Source organism: Hippopotamus amphibius, chromosome 11 (genome assembly GCF_030028045.1).
Source record: "Hippopotamus amphibius kiboko isolate mHipAmp2 chromosome 11, mHipAmp2.hap2, whole genome shotgun sequence".
NCBI classification, from domain to species: Eukaryota; Metazoa; Chordata; class Mammalia; order Artiodactyla; family Hippopotamidae; genus Hippopotamus; species Hippopotamus amphibius.
In genome coordinates this window covers 115,077,913-115,099,081 of record NC_080196.1, presented here as the reverse complement: position 1 = coordinate 115,099,081, position 21,169 = coordinate 115,077,913, and the positions used below count along the sequence as shown (strand labels likewise).

At 38.7% G+C, this 21,169-nt stretch overlaps 1 protein-coding gene and 1 non-coding gene across 6 annotated transcripts in view; one reads left to right on the top strand and one right to left on the bottom strand.

Annotated features, from left to right (window-relative positions):
* ADNP2 (ADNP homeobox 2) overlaps positions 1 to 21,169 on the bottom strand; it is a 31,898-nt gene that overhangs the window by 5,143 nt on the left and 5,586 nt on the right. For 4 of the 5 annotated variants that reach the window (XR_009048039.1, XM_057699341.1, XM_057699342.1 and 1 more), the window contains exons 2-3: positions 18,904 to 19,025; positions 3,430 to 3,519 (exon numbers count right to left, since the gene is read on the bottom strand). Coding sequence is in view for 3 of the 5 variants with exons in the window: in XM_057699341.1 (XP_057555324.1) it covers positions 3,430 to 3,519; positions 18,904 to 19,011 (198 nt within the window). In the remaining 2 variants the exon portion in view is untranslated. Of the gene's footprint in view, positions 1 to 333; positions 395 to 3,429; positions 3,520 to 18,903; positions 19,026 to 21,169 lie in introns of those variants that run through there. The other variant, XM_057699344.1, reaches the window with a different exon arrangement.
* Positions 20,337 to 20,409, top strand: TRNAR-CCG (transfer RNA arginine (anticodon CCG)). The gene has a single exon. It is a non-coding gene; the product is annotated as a tRNA-Arg (tRNA).

Here is a 21,169-nt window from a genome sequence, read left to right as displayed (position 1 = left end):
CCAAACCAGCCATTAAAGCACAAATCTCATTACTTAGTCCTATAAATTGAGTTTAATTGCATCAATTAAACTCAATTCTCTGCACCAAAAAGTTGTTTTCTCCCTTTCTCATCCCATTTCTCTTAGTTCCAATGGTGTTTTTACTCCAAATTCTAAAACTTCTGGAACTTATCTAATATAAGCAACCTTGCAAATTGTTAAACCCATCATCACTGTCTTTCATTCCCCGGATCCCTGGAGAAGGCAGGAGACACATGGACGGTGCGTGGCACATACAAGTACCAATAAACCACGCGACACGCACTGAAGAAAAAGGGAGTGTGCCGAACTCACTGTGAATAATCCTGAGGTAAGTTCAGGCCACAGACTACAACCCTGACAGTACAGTATTTCCCTGTAAGGCAAACATGGGGAATTGAACAAGTCTGGGGCCCAAGAACAGACATTTGTACAACAGCTGTGCAACCGAGGAGCACCGTCTGTTCTAACATCCAGGAAACCCTGCTGGTCTGAGGACCTGAGAGTAGTATGATCCCAGAGCTGGTGCACCAGAAAACACTGGCCCTAGCTTCACAAAGGAGCATGGTTACGGTGTGGACACGTTAAAGGCTGGGGCTGAGATTTTCCTGTTCTGCAACGCTGGTTCCAGCTATCGCAGTGGCTGCAGGCCACCCTCATCCTTCCCAAATCTGTGCTCTCATGACCACTTTCTCTCATACACACATAAACATATTCCCCTCCTCGGGGTTTTGTCACCCTCTCTCCTGGTCATGCAGTTTTCCTCTTGGGTCACTGGTCAAAGAAATCACGCAAGCACATTCAACAACATGTTACCACTGCCTTCCCAGCAATTAGAAATCCCAGGTTCTGGCACTTCCAGGAGGATCTATAATAAACCTAGGGCAACAGCCAACCACAGATCACAAATTTAAAAAACCATTTTCACTGATTCTGACACACTTTTTTTCTTATATTTTAATATCTCTGAAATCTGGAAACACCTTACAACTGACAGTTCGATGCTACAACACAGCTTAAGTGAAGTATTACTTTAGTTTCATTAGTGATTCATTTTTAAATGGTGCATCTTATACTCCACAAAATACTGTACTGAAAAACCAGAAATTTAATCAAAATTACACATAATTAAAGGGTCAACAGAACTTACTAACAACTTGTTACTACTTAATCTGTTAGTACTGAATAGATCCCTAGGTTAAGAAAAGATTTCTTAAATATGACACCATAAATATGATCCATAATAGAAAAAAAATGATAAATAGGACTTCATCAAAGTAAGAAATCTGCTCTTTGAAAGACACTGTTTAAAGGGTTAAAAGACAAGTCACAGGCTCGGAGACAATATTTTCAAACCACATATCTAATAAAGGACTCGTGTCCAGAATACACATTGTGGACATGTTCAAGTCTCAATAAGAAAACATATGACCCAATCTTTAGAAAACTGGCAGAACATTTAAGTGTCAAATACTTTATAAAGCATCCAGATGCCAAAGAAACACACAAAATGATGCTCAACATCATTAGTCACTAGGGAAATGCAAATCAACACCAGAGAAGATACCACTACAAACCTATTAAAAGGTAAGTCCATAAGCACAAAGACCCTGACAATATGAAGTCCAGTGAGAACACAGAGCAGCCAGGACTCATACCACTGGTGGGGAAGCAAAACAGTAGAGCCACTTTGGAAAAGAGTCCGGCAGTTTGTTACAGAGATAAATACATACTTAAACACCACATACAACCCAGCAATTTCACACCTAGGCATTTACCCAAGAAAAGTGAAAGCAAATGTTCAGAGAAACACCTGGATGTGAAAGTTCTAGGACAGTGAAAAAATAACCAAGGAGAGAAGCAGAAAAGAAGTGGAGTCAGGTGTTCTGGGTGCTGATGGAAATCTCGTCCCCACGATAGTCCCTGTCTCCTCGTCAGCCTAAGGCTGCGTCCTCAGGTCCCACAACAGCTGGGCTCCATCACCTGATACCTGAGCGTCTCCATCCCAAAACCAAAAGTCCAACACATCCCATTTCTCTGCAGTATGAGCCACACAATCCAGCAGGGCCACAGATTCCTGCTACAGTTCCCAAACCATCTCTGTTCATAAATCCTATTACCCAGAGACAAATGAAAGCAAGAAGGCTGCCTAGAGAACAGAGAGGAGTAAGGTACTAAAACTAGCAGACAACACGGACTCTACCACACTAGGCAACAGTGGTTTATTTTTTTTTCTGAATATGGTATCTATTTAACAAATTCAATCTCCATTATTTCATATTGTTATTTAACTTTTTGTGCCAGGCCCTACTCACCCGAACAAAAACATAAACTCCCTGAGGAAAAGGACCCTAACTTTCACCTCTCTGTATCAAGCACTCAGAAAGTTTTACCTGCTTTGTACCAGGATTTCAAAAAATGTTTCCGGCTGAAAAGCATATAATTATACATTATATTGCATGTTACATTATAGAATCTTTTAAGAATTCAGATGACAAATATCAGTGAGGCCCACCCAAGGAAATATTCACAAAGCCAAGGGCTTCAAAACAAGGCATATTTGAAAAGCCACAAGCTGTTCTGAGCAGAATAACCATATCAAAGCAGCTCCAAGGAATCCTGTGTCTGTTAGTAGAGTGCAGAGTGTTGGTTCAAGGAGGGTAAGAGACACAAAACGGAGAAAGCAGGACTCAGGAGGACAAGTGACAACAAATTTTTTAAATAAAATTTTGACAGAAAAATGACTGACCAGTTATAGGAATTTTTCTTAAAGCCAGAATTCCCAAGGCCAACATGATTTGAACAAGCAGGGCAGGGGAAAGTGGTAAGAGGGAGACAGTAAAGCCACATCTAGGATACGCTGGTTTGGTGCTGATGAAGGTGCTAGTCCAATGGCTGGGAGGAAAGGTTTTCCAGAAGAAAACACTTTAATAAGGAGAATTTAGCAGTATGTCACATATTTTAGCTTGAATCTGTTTAAGTGTTAGGTTTCAAATTCTTATAAATTGTGTTCCTCGATTCAAACTCCATATTTTTATATTAATTTTCAAAACCAGGATGTACTTTCATTATATATACTTAAAGTCATGACATTTCTTTTTACTCAAAATAGTTACATAAATCAGAAACCCTTCTTACATCAGAGGCACGTAATAATCAAAGACAAATAATAGTTTCACTACATCACTTTATCAACTGTATATGCGGAAAACTCTCAAAGCATCAATAATCCTGTGTTATAAAACATTTAACTTTGTTTTTCTTTCTATTTTGCTGGAAGTTTACACCATACCTCCTCCTCCTCCCCCCATTCATTCATCTGCAACCCCAAAACATATGTTCCTCAGAACTAAACTGACACTTACCCCCAAGTTCTAAGGAAACATGAAAATAAAAAATAAAAATACATACCGCTTTCTTTCCAGAAGGTTCCCAGAGAGAAATATCTCCCCACGATGTGTTATAAAAGTACTTCTCTCCTGGATCAAAGCCTTTAAGGTCCTTTTAAAAAGGGAGGAAAAAGAGAGAGATTATTACATAATTTCAGAAGATAAAGAAATAATTTACTTAGAACCTGATGGGATTACTTGGCACCTAAGAAATCTACATGGGAAAAGTGAAATGAAAATGTAGCCCATGGCAAATTGTGACAGAGCTCCCATCAAGCTGGAGACCTGGGGAAAATGTTGAAATAATCCAAGTTAATATTACAGTTTTTGTACCTCAGCAGCTGCCTTTCAATTTATGCCAAGTACTTACTGAGTTTATACTTGCACAGTAAATATGTCTTCTGAGTTTTACAGTGTTTTAAACTGAATGCACATTTTTTTTCTTCCTTTCCCACACTTTCCTGTTTGCAGTTCATTAAACTGTCCTATCACAGAGTTGATTTCCTTCCTGGCTGTATTTATTGGGGTGCTGGATTTCTTCCATGTCTTTAGTCTTCCATAAATTAAAATATATATATTTTTTTAATTACAGTTTTATAAGAAATAAACAGATAAGATTTCCCACAAATAACAGAAAAACTGCATGAGCAAACACTGTCTTCCATCCGTGTGAGCACCGTGGAGAAGTGGGGAGGTGGGCAAGAATGACGCAGGGGCTGCAAGTGTGTGCTGAGTGCAGCTAACACGGAAGACAGGAAGGGACGCGACTCAGACCTAAACCAGACACAACAAGGTCCAGACTGAATTCTGCTTCAAACAAACTGACTGTGAAAGATATTTGGGGGGGAAATTGGAGAAATCTGCATATGAGCTGGGTGTCAGATAAGATGAACATTTAATGACACAGAAAGGCGAAGGTAACTGAAAAAAGCAAGCAAAAAAAAAGCATGATGGATATGAGCTCACTGGGGTAAACACTGCACACACTTACATGTTTACATACACACAGAAACAAGAAGCTAAATCTCTGAACGGTAGATACACGGCATTTAATATTTTTAAAGAAATGATAACCTGTACTTTCTTTCACAGTTTATATATATATATACAGTATATATATATACTTTTTTAAGTAATTAAAGATTATTTTAATATGAAAAAAAGAATTAGTTAAGCCAGAGAATGACAGTTAATATCACACCTGCCTTGGACTATACCTATGCTAATACACTGCTACCAAGTCAATTCAGAACTAGAGAAAAGTGCAAATTATTACAAGGATTTAAATTGGATAAAACACTGTATCTATTGTGAGGTTTGTAACATATACAGAGGTAAAATATATGACAACAATAGCACAAAGACTGGAAGGCGAAATGAAAGCATACTGCTGTAAGGTTCCATGCTATATGTGAAGCAGTACTATATTAGAAAGGTATCCAAAAAGTATAGCTAATAAGCCAGAAACGGAGATAAAAAGGAATCATAAAAATATTCATCCACACGAAAGCAGAACAAGAATAAAAAAGGAAAAAAGAACAGATGAGAAAGGTAAAAACAAAGAGCTAGATGGGAGGTTCAAATCCAATCATGGCAACAATCACATTACATAATAACTAACTGATGAATAATAAACTGGTAATAATAAACTGGTAAACTTTCTGTAAGGAGTCAGGGGATAAATATTTAAGGCTTTGCCAGCCATGCAGTCTGTGATACAACCACTCAATCCCACCACTGTGCACAAAAGCAGCCACAGACAATATGTAAACACCAACAAGCATGGCTGTATTCCAAGAAAGTTTATTTACAAAATGGGCGGCAAGCCAGATTTGGCCATAGTTTGCCCACCTCTTGTCTAAATACTCAAATAAGAGCTACAGAATATCAGACTGGGTTAAAAACCACAATCCGATTATATGTTGTCCACTAAAAATCTCACTTCAAATAAGAAAACATAGATAGGTGAAAGGTAAAAAGATGGAAATGGATATGTCACATGACCACTAATCAAAAGAAAGCTGGAGGAGCTATATTAATAACAAACAAAGCAGATTGGGGGGGGGGCGGGGCAGGCATATTAATCTGGACAGTGTCATTTCATGATGACAATGGGGTCTATTCATTAGCAGAACGTAACAATCCGAAATGTGTGCGCACTATACAGAATGTCAAATACATGAAGCAAAAACTGATTGAACTGGAAAGAGCCATAATCAAATCCAAAGTTACAGCTAGAGACTTGAACAGCCATTTCTCAATAACTGATAGAACAAGTCCACCCAAATCAGAAAGGAGAGAGAAGCCTGAACAGCACCAAGCAACCTTACCTTGCATTTATGTGGCTCCACACCAGCAGAGCAAAGACACAGGGAGCACTCACCAAAAGCCACCTTGTGTTGAGCCATAAAATAAGTCTCAACAAACTCATAGGCTGAAATCATTACAAAGTTTGGTCTCTGACCAAAGCAAAATTAGAGAAGCCTGTAACAAAAGATACCTAGAAAATCCCAAAATTTCTGAAATTAAACATACTTCTAAATAATCCATGAATCAAAGAAGAAATCACAAGGGAAATCAGAAAATACTTTAAACTGAATGGAAACACAATAAACCAAATTTGTAGAATGCAGCTAAAGCAGTGTTTAAAGGAAAATTTACGGCATTAAACACCTAGAAAACAAAGAACTTAAAAAAAATCAGGGGCTTCCCTGGTGGCTCAGTGGTTGAGAATCCACCTACCAATGCAGGGGACACAGGTTCCATCCCTGGCCCAGGAAGATCCCACATGCTGCGGAGCAACTAAGCCCGTGCACCTAGAGCCTGTGCTCCGCAACAAGAGACGCCACCATAACGAGAAGCCAGCGCACCTCAATGAAGAATAGCCCCTACCTGCTGCAACTAGAGAAAGCCCACCTGCAGTAATGGAAGACCCAATGCAGCCAAAAAATTTAAAAAAAAAAAAAAATCAATGATCTGAACTATCACCTTAAGAAACCAAATAAATAAACTAAGTGGACCTTAAACAGACAAAAGAAGAGCATAAAGTCAAAAGCAGAAATAAATGAAATAGAAAACAGACAAAACAGAAAAATTAATGAAACCAAAACCTGCTTCTTAGAAAAGATCAGTAAAATTGACAGATCCCTATTTAAATTCGAGAGGAAAAAAAAGAGAAGACACAAATTACCAATGTCAAAAAGGGACGAGATATCACTACAGTTCCCTCAGATAAGAAAATAACACGAACAACTTTATGCCAATAAATCTGACAAGTTAAGTTGACATGGACAAATCTCTCAAAAGAACACAAGAAAAAGTTCACTCAAGAAAATCAGATAACCTGATAGCCTAATATCTACTAAAGAAATTGAATTTATAATTAAAAACCTTCCCACAAAGAAAACTTCAACTCTAGATAGTTTCACTGGGAATTCTACTAAACAGTTAACAGAATATTATCAATTCTACACAGACTCATTCAGAAAATAAAGAGGAAGAAACAACTGCCAATTCATTCCATGAGGCTGGCCAAAACTAGACAAAGATATTACAAAAAATGAAAACTACAAACCATACCCTTCAAGAACACAGACTAAAAATCCTTAACAAAAATTTTGCAAATCAATCCCAACATATTAAAAAGGACCAAGTGGAATTTATCTCAGAGATAGAGACTGGTTTCACAGTTTATTTAAAAAAAAAAAAAAAATCATGTAATTCACTATATTAGACTAAAAAAAGAAAGACAATTATCTTAATAAATGTAGAAACATCATTTGACAAAATCCAACAATGAGTCATAATTTTTGCTCTCAGCAAAGTAGCAATAAGAAACTTCCTTAACCTGAAAAGGGGATCTCCCAAAAACATGTAGCTACAACCATGCTGTGTGGCAACACAACAAACAACATTCTTATAGCTATTTTAAGCTTCACTTCAAAATTTTTTTGAAAACCAGCATCATCTAAAGTTGGTAAGGATATGAAGCAAGTGAAACCCTCCCACACTGCTGACAGGAGTGTAAAATCATATAACTACTTTGGGTAATACCACAACAGGTATTTTTCAAAGAGAAATCAAAACAGATGTCCACAAAAACACTTTTATAAGAATATTCATGGGACTTCTCTGGCAGCACAGTGGTTAAGAATCCGCCTGCCAATACAGGGGACACGGGTTCCCATCCCTGGTCCAGGAAGATTCCACATGCTATGGAGCAACTAAGCCCGTGCGCCACAACTGCTGAGCCTGCACTCTAGAGCCCATGCTCCACAACACGAGAAGACACCACAACGAGAAATCTGCACACCACAGCAAAGAGTAGCCCCCACTTGCCACAGCTAGAGAAAGCCCATGCGCAGCAACAAAGACCAACACAGCCAATAAATAAATAAATAAATAAACTTTAAAAAAAAAAAGGCTTCCCTGGTGGCACAGTGGTTGGGAATCCGCCTGCCAACGCAGGGGACACAGGTTCGATCCCTGGTCCAGGAAGATCCCACATGCTGTGGCAACTAAGCCCATGTACCATAACTACTGAGCCCTCAAGCTACAACTACTGAAGCCCGTGCGCCTAGAGCCCATGCTCTGCAACAAGAGAAGCCACCACAATAAGAAACCCACGCACCGCAACGAAGAGTAGCCCCCACTCACCACAACTAGAGAAAGTCCGTGCGCAGCAACAAAGACCCAACGCAGCCAAAAATAAAATAAATAAATCCTTAAAAAAAAAGAATATTCATAAGAAGAAACTTATTCATAACAACCCAAACCAGAAATAGCCTAGGTGTCCACATCAGGAGAAAGGATCAACAGCTAACTATTCACAGAATGGGATCCTCCTCAGCAACAAAAAAGACCAGCTACACAGCAACAACACAGAAGAACCTTCCCCAGGAGTACCTATTATTTCATTCACATAACACTGTAGACAAGCAAATCCCATCTACAGTGGAAAATTTCTGCACAGTGGTAGCCAGTGGGGTGGGGCAGGGACTGTATCTTTTTTGGGGGTCCACACCATGCAGCATGCAGGATCTTAGTTCCCCAACCAGAGATCAAACCCATGCCCCCTGCACTGGGAGTGTGGAGCCTTAACCACTGGAGCACCAGGGAAGTTCAGTTCTGTAGCTTGACAGGGGCTTGCACTACATGAGTAAGTGCACGTCCAAACCCATCAACTGGAGACACTTAAGGTACATCTCACCAGCATATAAATTCACCTACCATTAAAAACTGTAAACAAATACTAAACTTGAGTTAATGATACACATTAAGATCCCATATGCTGTGGAGCAACTAAGCCTGTGTGCCACAACTACTGAGCTCACATGCCTCAACTAGAGAGCCTGCGTGCCGCAAACAACAGAGCCCATGCACTCTGGAACCCAAGCACCACAACTACAGAGCCCACGTGCCCTGGAGCCTGTGTGCCACAACTAGAGAGGAGAAAACCCGCAAGCCACAACTAGAGAGAAGCCCACACAATGCAGCGAAGAGCCCCTCGCCACAACGAGGATTCTGCCTGCCGCAACTAAGACCCGACGCAACTAAATAAATAAATAAGCAACACACATATCACACAGAAAGAACATCCAACATCTCTTCCACTTTCCCACTGATTACTTTTTTTTTTTTTAATCAAGCAACCCAGTACTAGTTTCCAATTCAAGGGATGGGCCTGCCTAAGGAAGCTGACCAAGCAATGCCATACTCTCCTAGCACAAGTTCTGAAAAGAAACTTCTTGTAAGGTTTTACATGAGGAAACCTGAGTAAAATAATGCAGGTAATTGAAAACATACTAAGGGCAAGTGCAGTAGAAAGTTTCACATGACTAATGTATAGCATTAAAATATAATTCAGGGAAAGCTTATATGATTTAATTCTCAGCTTCCTGGTGTTCACAACTGAACAGCTTCCTGCCTGCACATCAAAATTAAAACTACCTGGGAACTGGGCAAAGATAAATAAAAGACTCAAAGAAACCAAAACTTGTTTCTTTGAAAAGATCAACAAAATTTACAAATGTTTAGCTGGACAGAGAAAAGATAAAAATAAGCAAAATCAGAAATGAAAGTAGGGACTATACAACTGACCTCACAGAAATAAAAGGATTAGAGGAGAATACTAGCAACAACCTGATAACAAACAAAATAGATAAACTAAATGAAATACACAAACTCCTAGAAACACACTAATTTACACAAACTGATTAAATAAATAGAAAATTTCAACAGACCTATAACAAGTAGAGATTGAAACAGTAATCAAAAACACCAAAACAAAGTCCAGGACCAGATGGTTTCACTGATTAACTCTACCAAACATTTAAAGAAGAATTAACACCAGTTCTTCTCAAACTCTTCTCCCCAAAACAGAAGAGGAGATAACACTTCCTAACTCATTTTATGTGCTCAGCATTACCCTAACGCCAGAGCCAAATAAAGACATCACAAGAGAAGAGAAGTACAGACAAATATTCCTCGTTAACATAAATGAAAACTCCCTAACAGAATACTAGCAAACAAAACCCTACAGTATATTAAAGATTATACACTATGACCACATGGGATTTATACCAAGAATGCAAAGGGGGTTCAGTATAAGGAAATCCATCAGTGTAACATGCCACAGTTAATAGAATGAAGGGAAAAAAACCCACACAATCACCTTAATTGATAGAGAAAGCATCTGACAAAATCCAACACTTTCATGATTAAAAAAGCACTCAGAAAACTAGAATAGAATTTTCTCAACATGATAAAGGGCACTGATGGAAGCCATAATACTCAACGGTGAAAGACTGAACGCTTTCCCCCTAAGACTGGGAACAGACAAGGATGCCTGCTTTCACCACTGCTATTCAATACTGTACTGGAGTCCTAGCCAGAGCTATTAGGCAAGAAAAACAAATAAAAGGTATCCACATTGAAAAGGAAGAAGTAAAACTGTTTCTATTCACAAATGATATGATTCTATATATACAGAAAATACTTAAGGATCCACAGTAAGCTACCAGAGCTAATGATAAACTCAGTAAAATCTCAGGGTGCAAAATCAACATACAGAAGTTAGCTGTGTTTCTATACATCTGTAATGAAAAATCTGAGAAGGAAATTAAGATAATAATTTCATCTACAATACCATCTAAAATAATAAAATGCCTAGGTATAAATTTAACCAAGGAAGTGAAAGTCTTGTACACTGAAATCTACAAAACATTACTGAAAGATGTTCAAGACTTAAATAAACAGGAAGACATCCTTTGTTCATGGGGAGGAACATCACTAAGATGTCAATATTATCCAACATGATCTACAATATAATCCCAATCAAAAGTCCAACAGTCTCTTGCAGAAATGGAAATGCCAATCCTTAAATTCATATGGAATTGAAAGGGGCCTCTAATAGGCTAAATAATAATAGGGGGAAAAAAAGATACAGCTGATTTACTTTGGTGTACCTCAAAAGCTGGTACAAGAGTGTAAAGCAAATATATTCCAATAAAGAGCTTAAAAAAAAAAAAAAAGGATCAACACCGAAACAAAAAGAACTACAATCATAAAACTCTTAGAAAAAAACATAGGAGAAAACCTTCTTGACTTGAATTTGGCAATGGACTCTCAGATTAGACATAGAAAGCACTGCAAACACAAAAGTAAAATGGTAGTTAAGTAATCAAAATAAATGTCTGCAGATCAAAAGTTATTACCAAGAAAGTAAAAAGAAATCTACAGATGGGGAGAAATATCTACCAATCATATTTAATAACATTTTAATATCCAGAATATATAAAACACTACAACTCAACAACAAAGAGACAAAATCCAATTTAAAAATGGGCAAAAGACTTGAATACAAATCTCCAAAGATACACAAAAGGTTCATAAGCACATGAAAAAATGTTCAACATCATTAGTGGCCAAAACAGCTAGGGAGGGAGGGAGAGAAAGAGGGAGAGAGTGAATGAAAGAACAAGTGTTAGCAAGACTGTGGGTAAACTGGACGCTCCTGCATGGCTGGTGGGAACCGAAAAGGGTACGGCCACTGTGGACACAGTTAGGTGGCTCCTCAGAAAGCTAAACAGCTCTTACACGACCCAGAAGTCCTCTGACGTATATGCCTCAACACTGCAAACAGGGACTCCCACAGATGCCTGCGAGCCAAAGGCCACAACAGCATTATTCACAACAGTCAAAAGATGGAATCAACCCAAGTGTCTATCAACAGATGAACTGATAAAATGCGGTCTATGTTTATACAATGGACTATTATTTAGCCATAAAAAGAAGTAACATTTTGACACATGCCACACATGAACTCTGAAAACGCTGAGCTGAGTGAAATAAGCCAGTCACAAGGACCAATACTGCGTGATTCCACTCACATGAAATATCTTTAATAGGCAAACCTACAGAGACATAAAGTAGATTAGAGGTTACCAGGGGATGGGGTGGGGACAAGGGGAGCTATTATTGGGTTGGCCAAAAAGTGCCCTCGGTTTTTAAGTAAAAATAAAAGACACATTTTTCATTTTCACCAAGAACTTTATTGAACAACGTAATCACCCTTTTGTTCCACTACCTTCTGCCATTTTTCAGGCAACTTCATAATTCCATCTTCCCAAAACTTTTTATCTTTTTGAGCAAAAAAAAACTGTTCCAGCTGCCTTTTACAGTCTTCCAGGGAACTGAAATTTTTCCCATTAAAAGAATTTTGCAAATACCTAAATAAATGGAAATCCGAAGGTGCAACGTCTGATGAAAATCGCAGATGAATCTGAACTTCCCAGCCAAGCTATAACAATTTTTGCCTGGTCATCAAAGAAACATGTGGCCTTGCATTATCCTGATGGAAGATTACACATTTTCTGCTGACTAATTCCAGATACTTTTCGTTGAGTGCTGCTTTCAGTTCGTCTAACTGGGAGCAGTACTTGTTAGAATTAATCATTTGGTTTTCCAGAAGGAGCTCATAATAGAGGACTCCCTTGTAATCCCACCATATATACAACATCACCTTCTTTGGATGAAGACCGGCCTCTGGTGTGGATGGTGGTGGTTCATTTCGCTTGCCCCGTGATCTCTTCCATTACACATTATTGTACAGTATCCCCTTTTCACTGCCCATCACAATTTGTTTTAAAAATGGACCGTTTCCATGACATTTAAGTATTGAATCTCATGTGGAAATATGGTCAAGAAGGTTTTTTTCGCTTAACTTAGGTGGAACCCAAACATCAAAGAGATTCACATAACCAAGCTGGTGCAAATGATTTTCAACGCTTGATTTGTATATTTTGTGTATGTGGGCTATGTCCTGTGTGGTACAACGCTGATTGTTCTCAATTAATGTCTCGATTTGATCACTATAAACTTCAACTGGTCTACCTGAAAGTGGAGCATCGTACAGCGAAAAATCTCCAGCACGAAACTTCACAAACCACTTCTGACACATTGAATCAGTCACAGCACCTTCTCCATAACACTGCACAAATCTTTCTTCGCGTTTCACTTGTGTTTTTACCTTTCTTGAAATCATAGAGCATAATATGCCAAAAATGTTGCTTTTTTTCTCCCATCTTCAATATTAAAATGGTTACACAAAAATTCACCAATTTTGATGTCTTTTTTTAAATGCACACTGATATCACAGCTGTCACATACAATCTAACAAAATTGTTTTGAATGAAGTTAAAGACAACTAAGTGCCACTAGAGCCATCTTTAAGGGGGAAAAAATGAATGAACCTTTTGGCCAGCCCAATACTTAAAGGTTACACAGTTTCTGTTTGAGATGATGAAAATCTAGTTGCAAAATAGTGTGAATATAATTAATGCTACTGAATTGTACATGTAAAAATGGCTAAAATGGGGAATTCCTTGGTGGTCCAGTGGTTAGGACTCAGAGCTTTTACTGCCTGGGCCCAGGTTCAATCCCTGGTCAAGGAACTAAGATTCCATGAGCTGTGCAGCACAGCCAAAAGAAAAAAAAGGCTAAAATCGCAAATTTTATATAATATATAGCTTACCATAATAAAAAAATTCTAAATACACTTGGAAGATTTAAGAGAAAAAAGAGGTTATAATATTTCATTACTTATTTTATACTGATTACATACTGAAATAATATTTTTAACATGACATTAAATAACTAAACTATTAAATTTAAAAAAATTAAGAACTGGGAAAGTCTTTGAAAAGACCAACACAGTTGCACAGGGCCCTGTGCTCAGAAAGGCCAGTGCTGGGGTTTAATCCCTGCTGTCACCATTTTCAAAGTGTTAACAATTTTATCTTTGAATTTGCTTTATAAAGTGAAGTCTGACAGGACAATGGATCATGTGTCAGGGGCCTGAAGCTTCAGCTCACACATGGTCCTGCCTCCACTGTTCCTGGGACAGATTGTGTCCCTGCTCTCTGTTCCTACACCCCACCAAACTTTCTACACCCTGCAACAACTCCTATACTCCGTCCACCACCTGGGGCAATAAGCAAGCTATCAAGAGGTTCGTATTCCATAGTCACCCTGGTGGGAGCCGGGCATAAACTCAGGGAGAGGAGGAGGCAAGGTGGTAACCAGCCCAGCCCTGGACTGGAAGCACCAAAATGCTTGGCAGATAACTTGGGGACCTGAGCCCACCCTGGATCCAGGTATCAGAAGCATCCTGGCACAGAAGCTGCAATCTCTTGGGAGTCACCCATCTGCTGTGGGTTGGGACAGCATGCCTGTGGGACCTAGCCATGGCCCCACATTTTCATTTGCACAGTGCCCTCCAAATTATGTAGCTAGCTTTTTAGAAAACTCCTCAAGGAGTAGCAGGGTTTAGATCTATTTTTAGAAAAGGAGATAAGGTTCTGGGAGGAGACTATTTTCTCTAAGGTTCACTTTTCTCAAGGCTTTTGACAAGAACTGTAGAGCCTAACTCTTAGGATGAGTGGAGTCGTATACACTTTGGAAATCAAAGAAGACGGGTGAATTCTCACTATAAAATCTGAAATGCTGGGTAAAGAAATGGAAAGGACCACATGGATAGGTGTTCCCAGGGCTAACCCTATGTAAGCCCCCAGAGACTTCAGATAAATTCCCTCTTGCTTAACTTGGTCAGTGTTGGCTTTTGCTGCTTGAAACCAGGGAACTCTAAATACTACAATGGATTAAGAGTAAGAAAACAGTTCTTAATATGAGATTCAGTGAAAAGAAAAAAACAAAGCTAGCATAGTATCTTATATCAAGGGTCCCCAACTCCCAGGATCTAATGCTGGATGATCTGAGGTGGAGCTGATGTAATAATAATAGAAATAAAGTGCACAATAAATGTAATGCACTTGAATCATCCTGAAACCAACCCTCCCTCCCCCACCATCCATGCAAAAACTGTATTCCACAAAACCAGTCCCTGGTGCCAAAAAGGCTGGGGACCACTGTCTTATGTAGTTAGATCGTTGTCCTGTTTCTAAGATATAATAATGTTTACCATGGAGATTCTAGGGTAACAGTTTACGCGCAAGTCACTTTTTTTCTCTGTTTCTGTGTATATTTTCTAATTTTTCTACTATGAACTTCTACACTGCTTGAATTTTCAAAATTGTTGCAAAATAGAGGACCAACTACAAATTAACAAAAACAAAAATTTTAAAGCATTAGTAAAATTTAACTCAGTAGTTAACTAACAATCCTGGTATGCCATTCAAACCTCTTACTTTTCTCTTGTGAAGTATGTACATCTCTGTGTCAGTATAATCTTTGAAAGAAAAAGTAAACAGTTTTGATCAAATTCAGATGAGTAAACAATTCTTAGGCTGACTGAGGAAGCAAGTTAGTGAGGAATGTCCAGTTTTACCCCATGTCAAAAACAAAGGACTTCAGGATGAAAAATTTTAGTTGTTACTGACATTTTATCTAAAAATAAAACTAACTCTGTAACAGAATTCCATTTAAAAAGCTAACTCATATTAAAGGGACTTCCCTGGTGGTGCAGTGGTTAGGAATCCGCCTGCCAATGCAAGAGACATGGGTTCAATCCCCGGTCTGGGAAGGTCCCACATGCCGAGGAGCAACTAAGCCCATGAGCCACAACTACTGAGCATGTGTGCCACAACTACTGAAGCCTGCGTGCCTAGAGTCCATGCTCCACAACAGGAGGAGACATGGCAATGAGAAGCTAGCACACCACAACAAAGAGTAGCCCCTGCTAATGAAGACCCGACACAGCCAAAAATTTAAAAAAAAAAAAATCACATTAAATGAGACTAAAGAGAGATGACAACCAAAGGCAATACCTGACCCTAGACTGAGTCCACTACTGACAGAAGAAAAAGTGCTATAAATGATTAGACAAAAATGTCATATTAATGTTAAATTTATCTAATTTCATAACCATCCTGTGGCAATATAAGAGACGAATCTTATTCTTAGAAAACAAACACGAAGTATTTAGGTAACAAGGGTCATGAGGTATGCAACCTACTCTTAAGTGGCTCAGGGGACAATACTACACACACACACATACACACACACACACACACACACACACAGCACAAGGAAGAGAGCAAATGTTAAAGCAAATGGGAGAAAATGTTAACAACTGGTAAATCTGGGTAAAGGGTAATGAGTGTTCCTTGTACTATTTTTGTTCTTGTAACTTTTCTGTAAGTTTGAATTATTATTTGCAAATAGAATAATTTTTTTAAAAAACTGAATTCCCTCAGTTTGATGGGGATTAATCAACTGGGTTTGATTCTAAATTCCATGTTCTTTCTAATTCCACTGGAGAATCCTACCCTACCTTTAAAAACACAGGGACTGGGACTTTCCTGATGGTCCAGTGGTAAAGAATCCGCCTTCCAATGCAGGTGACGCAGGTTCAATCCCTGGTCAGGGAACTAAGACCCCACATGCTGTGGAGCAACTAAGCCTGTGTGCCACAACTACTAAGCTCACATGCCTCAACTAGAGAGCCTGTGTGCCACAAACTACAGAGCCCATGCACTCTGGAACCCGAGCACCACAACTACAGAGTCCACATGCCCTGCAGCCTGCATGCCACAACTAGAGAAGAGAAAACCTGCACACCACAACTAGAGAGAACCCCACGCACAACAATGAAAGATCCCACATGCCTCAACGAAGATCCTGCGTGCCACAACTAAGACTTGAGACAGCCAAATAAATAAGTAAATAAATAAATAAAAACATGGGGTCTTCCCTGTTTTTATGGTGGTCCAGGGGTTATGACTCTGCGCTTCCATTGCAGGGGTTGTGGGTTCAATCCCTGGTTAGGGAACTAATATCCCACATGCCGCACGGCACAACCAATAATAAATAAGCAAACAAAAAACAGTTCAAATCTCATCTCCTCCATAAAGGCTGCTCTAGCCTCCTCAGCTAGAAGTGATCTTTGTGTCTGTTTCTCACTATGATTGTTTCAAGTTTGTCTCTGCTCCTGCTAGACTGTCATCCCCCTTCAGAGGTAAGTATCCCAACTAATTCTCTATATTCCTAATGATGAGGACACTGAGGCCCAAAGAGTCACAGATTTGCCCAAGGTCACACCAATAGCTACTAGCCAGGACTAAAATGAAAGCCATGCATTTATCTACCTAATGACCCAAAAAGTTTCAGTCTGTTACTGAAGGCACCTGCTATGAGAGTCTACCACATGCCAGGCACCATTATAAAAGTTTCCCATACGTTACCATCTGAAATTTCCTCAGTCTATACATACTGTGCTCTGAGCTTCTCGTTTTTATATTCTCTGCAAATATTACTTAAACTCATATACTTATCTATTATTAATGGACTATATGTCTGCTATCTACCTTCTCAAACTTGTCTCCAAATAATCACCCTGCTTTCTTCCTCACGCATAAAATCAGACAGACAGAGCTGCAAGAATACTGGGAGTCCTCTTACTTTAAGACTGTTCTTGAACAACCGTGTCTAAGAGCTTCCACTTCAGTATCTCCCCCATCCTCTTATTTTCAAACGAACTTTCAGGCACAGTCTGTTATTAAAAGTATTTCTCTACTTGTGTTTTACTTTCATTCATTCATTTAAAAAATATTTGTTAAAAAATAGATATTTGTTAAGCATGCACAGATAAAGTGGATAACAAAATGCTGTGGTTCATGCCTTCTTACATTCAAGTGAGGGACACAGATAAACAAATAACATCAGATATTACGGGAGCGTTGAAGAAAAACAGAGCAGGTAAGGTACCAAATGGGAAACGGCAGCATTTTAGGGGGAAGACCTCTCTGCAGCGGTAATGTTTGAGAAGAGAACTATTCGAGGTCTTTCTTTCAGAAATTTTACTTTAGAGCAAAAATAAATTCTGACCGTGAATGAGAATCCCGGTAATTACTGGCCTTTCAGCATCAGAACACCTTTTTATAAATAAAGTCAATCTGATTCAAAGCCTGAGATTTGAAAATTAAGAAACCGAATTCTTTCCAGGCCAATAATACCTTGAATCTAATTCTTCACAAGTCTGAAAAATTCAAAGCAGACATGGTCCCTATTTCGACAGTTATGAATTAAACATGCCTAGAATTATAAGTGGCTATAAAGCTACACAGCGAGCTTTATTTAACAATTTTTATTTCTTTATGCCAGCCATATATTCTTAACTTATAAGAAAAGATAAAATCATATGAGAACATAATTTATCAATAAAGTGTGTGACGTGACCTTAATTTTTAAACTTATATAAGACTGCATGTATTAAATTCACAAATCAGGAAAAAAAGATAAAAGAAAACAAACAACCCTATCATACAAGTATGCAGCCCCATTTGCTAATGACCAACAATACTGGAAAACTGAGCAGGCTGCTTCTGCTAAAATAATTTAAATAATTCAACACAACCCCCTCAAAGATCAAAAACAAAAACATGTTGCAACAAATGACTATAAAAAGTCCCTCCTAAAAGTAACTTTACAAACTGGAACAGGGGACTTCCCTGGTGGCACAGTGGTTAAGAATCCACCTGCTAATGCAGGGGACACGGGTTCGAGCCCTGATCCAGGAAGATCCCACATGCTGCGGCACAACTAAGCCCATGCATCACAATTACTGAGCCTGCGCATTAATGAGCCCACGCGCCGCAACTACAGAAGCTCGCGCACCTAAAGCCCGTGCTCCACAAGAGAAGCCACCACAACGAGAAGCCCTTGCACCACAACAAAGAGTAGCCCCCGCTGCCTGCAACTAGAGAAAGCCCTCACAGCAACGACGACCCAACACAGACAATAAAAATTTATTGAAGAAAATAAAACAAAAAACCCCCAACTGGAACAGCCTAAAGCAGCCCACTTTAAGTCAGAAAGATATGAATAAGAACGTATGCTGTTCCCATGTCTCATTTCAAGTCAGCAATTTCCATCCTGAGGCATCTTACCCATTCTCCAAAAACTCCCAGTTCAAATTTCACCACCCTCAGTATCTCCAATATTACTGTCTTCTCTTAATCTGTAACTTATGTCCTCTTACCTTCAGCAACTCCTTGCAGCTGTCAAGCCCAATATCCACAAGAATGCTTTTCACCTTTTTCCGCACCTTCCTGATGTTGTCAAGATTCTCCACAGGAATTTGAAACATTTTGTGAAATTTTCCTTAAAAGGGAAGAAAACAAAACTGTAATAAGTACATATATATATATGTATATACACACATACATACACACACACACACACGTGTATAAAAGTTTTTACAACAGGGTTGGTAAAGCAGAGTAATTTTCAACAAATTATTCTAGGACAATTAGATTTCCACACGTAAAAGAATGAAGCTGGATTCTTTCCTTATACCATATACAAAAATTAACTCAAAATGGATCATACAACTCCATGCACAAGCTGAAATTTTCAAACTCTTAGAAGAAAACAGGCATAAATCTTCATGACCTTGGATTTGGCCATGGAGCCTTAGATATGACACCAAAAAGCATTAGCAACAAAAGAAAAAATAGGTAAGCAAGTTGGACTTCATCAAAATTAAAAACCTATCTGCTTCGAAGGAAACCATCAAAAAGGTGAAAAGAGAATCCAAAAAATGGGAGAAAATATTTGTAAATCTTATTTCTGATAAGAAACATATCCAGAATATATAAAGAACTCTTATAACAATAATTAAAAGACAATCCAACTTAAAAATGGGCAAAGGATCTGGATACTTCTACAAAGATAATACACAAATTGCCATTAAGCACATAAGAATATGCTAAACAACATTAGCCATGGAAAATGCAAATCAAAACCACCATGAAATACCTCTTCACACCTACTAGGATGGCTATAATTTAAAAAATAACAAAGAAGTGCTGGCAAGGATGTGGAAAAACGGGATCTCCAATACACTACTGGTAGTAATGTAAAATGGTGCAGACAGATTGGAAAAGTCCGGCAGGTCCTGAAAGGATTAAACATATAAGTACCACACGAACCAGCAATACCACCCGGGAGAAATTAAAAACATGCATTCAAACAAAACCCTGTACAAGAATGTTCATAGCAGCATTACTCAAAACAGCCAAAAAGTAGAAACAACCCAAATGTCCATCGACTGACAGATAAATAAAATGTGGTATATCCGTACAATGGAATATTATTTGGCCATAAAAAATGAAGTATCGATACATGTTACAATGTGATGACCCTTGGGGAACATTATGCCAACTGGAAGGAGCCAGACCCAAAGGACCACATATTATATGATTAAGTTTATATGTAGTGTCCAGAACAGACAAATCTATAGAGATAGAAAGGGAAATACTGGTTGCTTAGGGCTGAGGGGATGGCGAAGGGGAACAGGGTTTCTTTCTTGAATGACAATATTCTAAAATAATGACTGTGGTGATGTATGCACAACTCTCAATGTACTAAAAGCCACTGAACTGTACACTTTAATTAGGTGAAATGGGGACTTCCCTGGTAGTGCAGCGGTTAAGACTCTGCATTCCGAATGCAGCGGGCCCGGGTTCGATCCCTGGTCAGGGAACTAGATCCCACACACCACAACTAAGACCCAGCACAGCCAAATATATAAATATTTTTTTTAAAAAAGGTGAATTGTATGGTATGTCAATTACATCTCAATAAAGCTGTTTTTAAGATATCTGAAAAGGCAGAAATTAAAATAAATCCTGTGGTACTTGACCATGACAGGAGGCACAGCTGTGACCTCACTATTTTTAATATACACATAGATTAAAAAATAAATATATTTGTTAATGTATGTGCATATATTGTATAACTCTGTCCACTGTGAGAGCCTGGAAGCAATTACACACCCCAGTTGCAGTGAGCACTCCTCGGGCTCAAATCTTACTGTCTAAATACCACTTTCCATTAAAAGGAAACCAAGGCTCCTTGGAAAAATGGCTGATTCTAGGGCTGGAGCACATAAAAGACAAGGTAAGCCTAGAATGTCTTATGCCAGAAAATAAGGAAGTTGCTCAAAGAATGGTGAGACATGTCAAAAGGACTCAAAAGAAGCCAGCTTGAATAAGTTCCCACAAGCCAAATATGGGACAATGTGGGTATCAAACATGTTATGACAATAACAGATTATAACCTGTGGCACTGAAATGTCAAAGATAATGTAACCATCTCTCCCATCCCACATGCTTAAAATACGTCAACACTCCTCCCAAAAGTAGGGGCATTTATGTTCCGATCCCTTGAACCTGGGCAGAACTTTATGGCTACCTCAACCAATAAAGTATGGCACAAGTAATGCCATGTGAATTCCAAGGCTA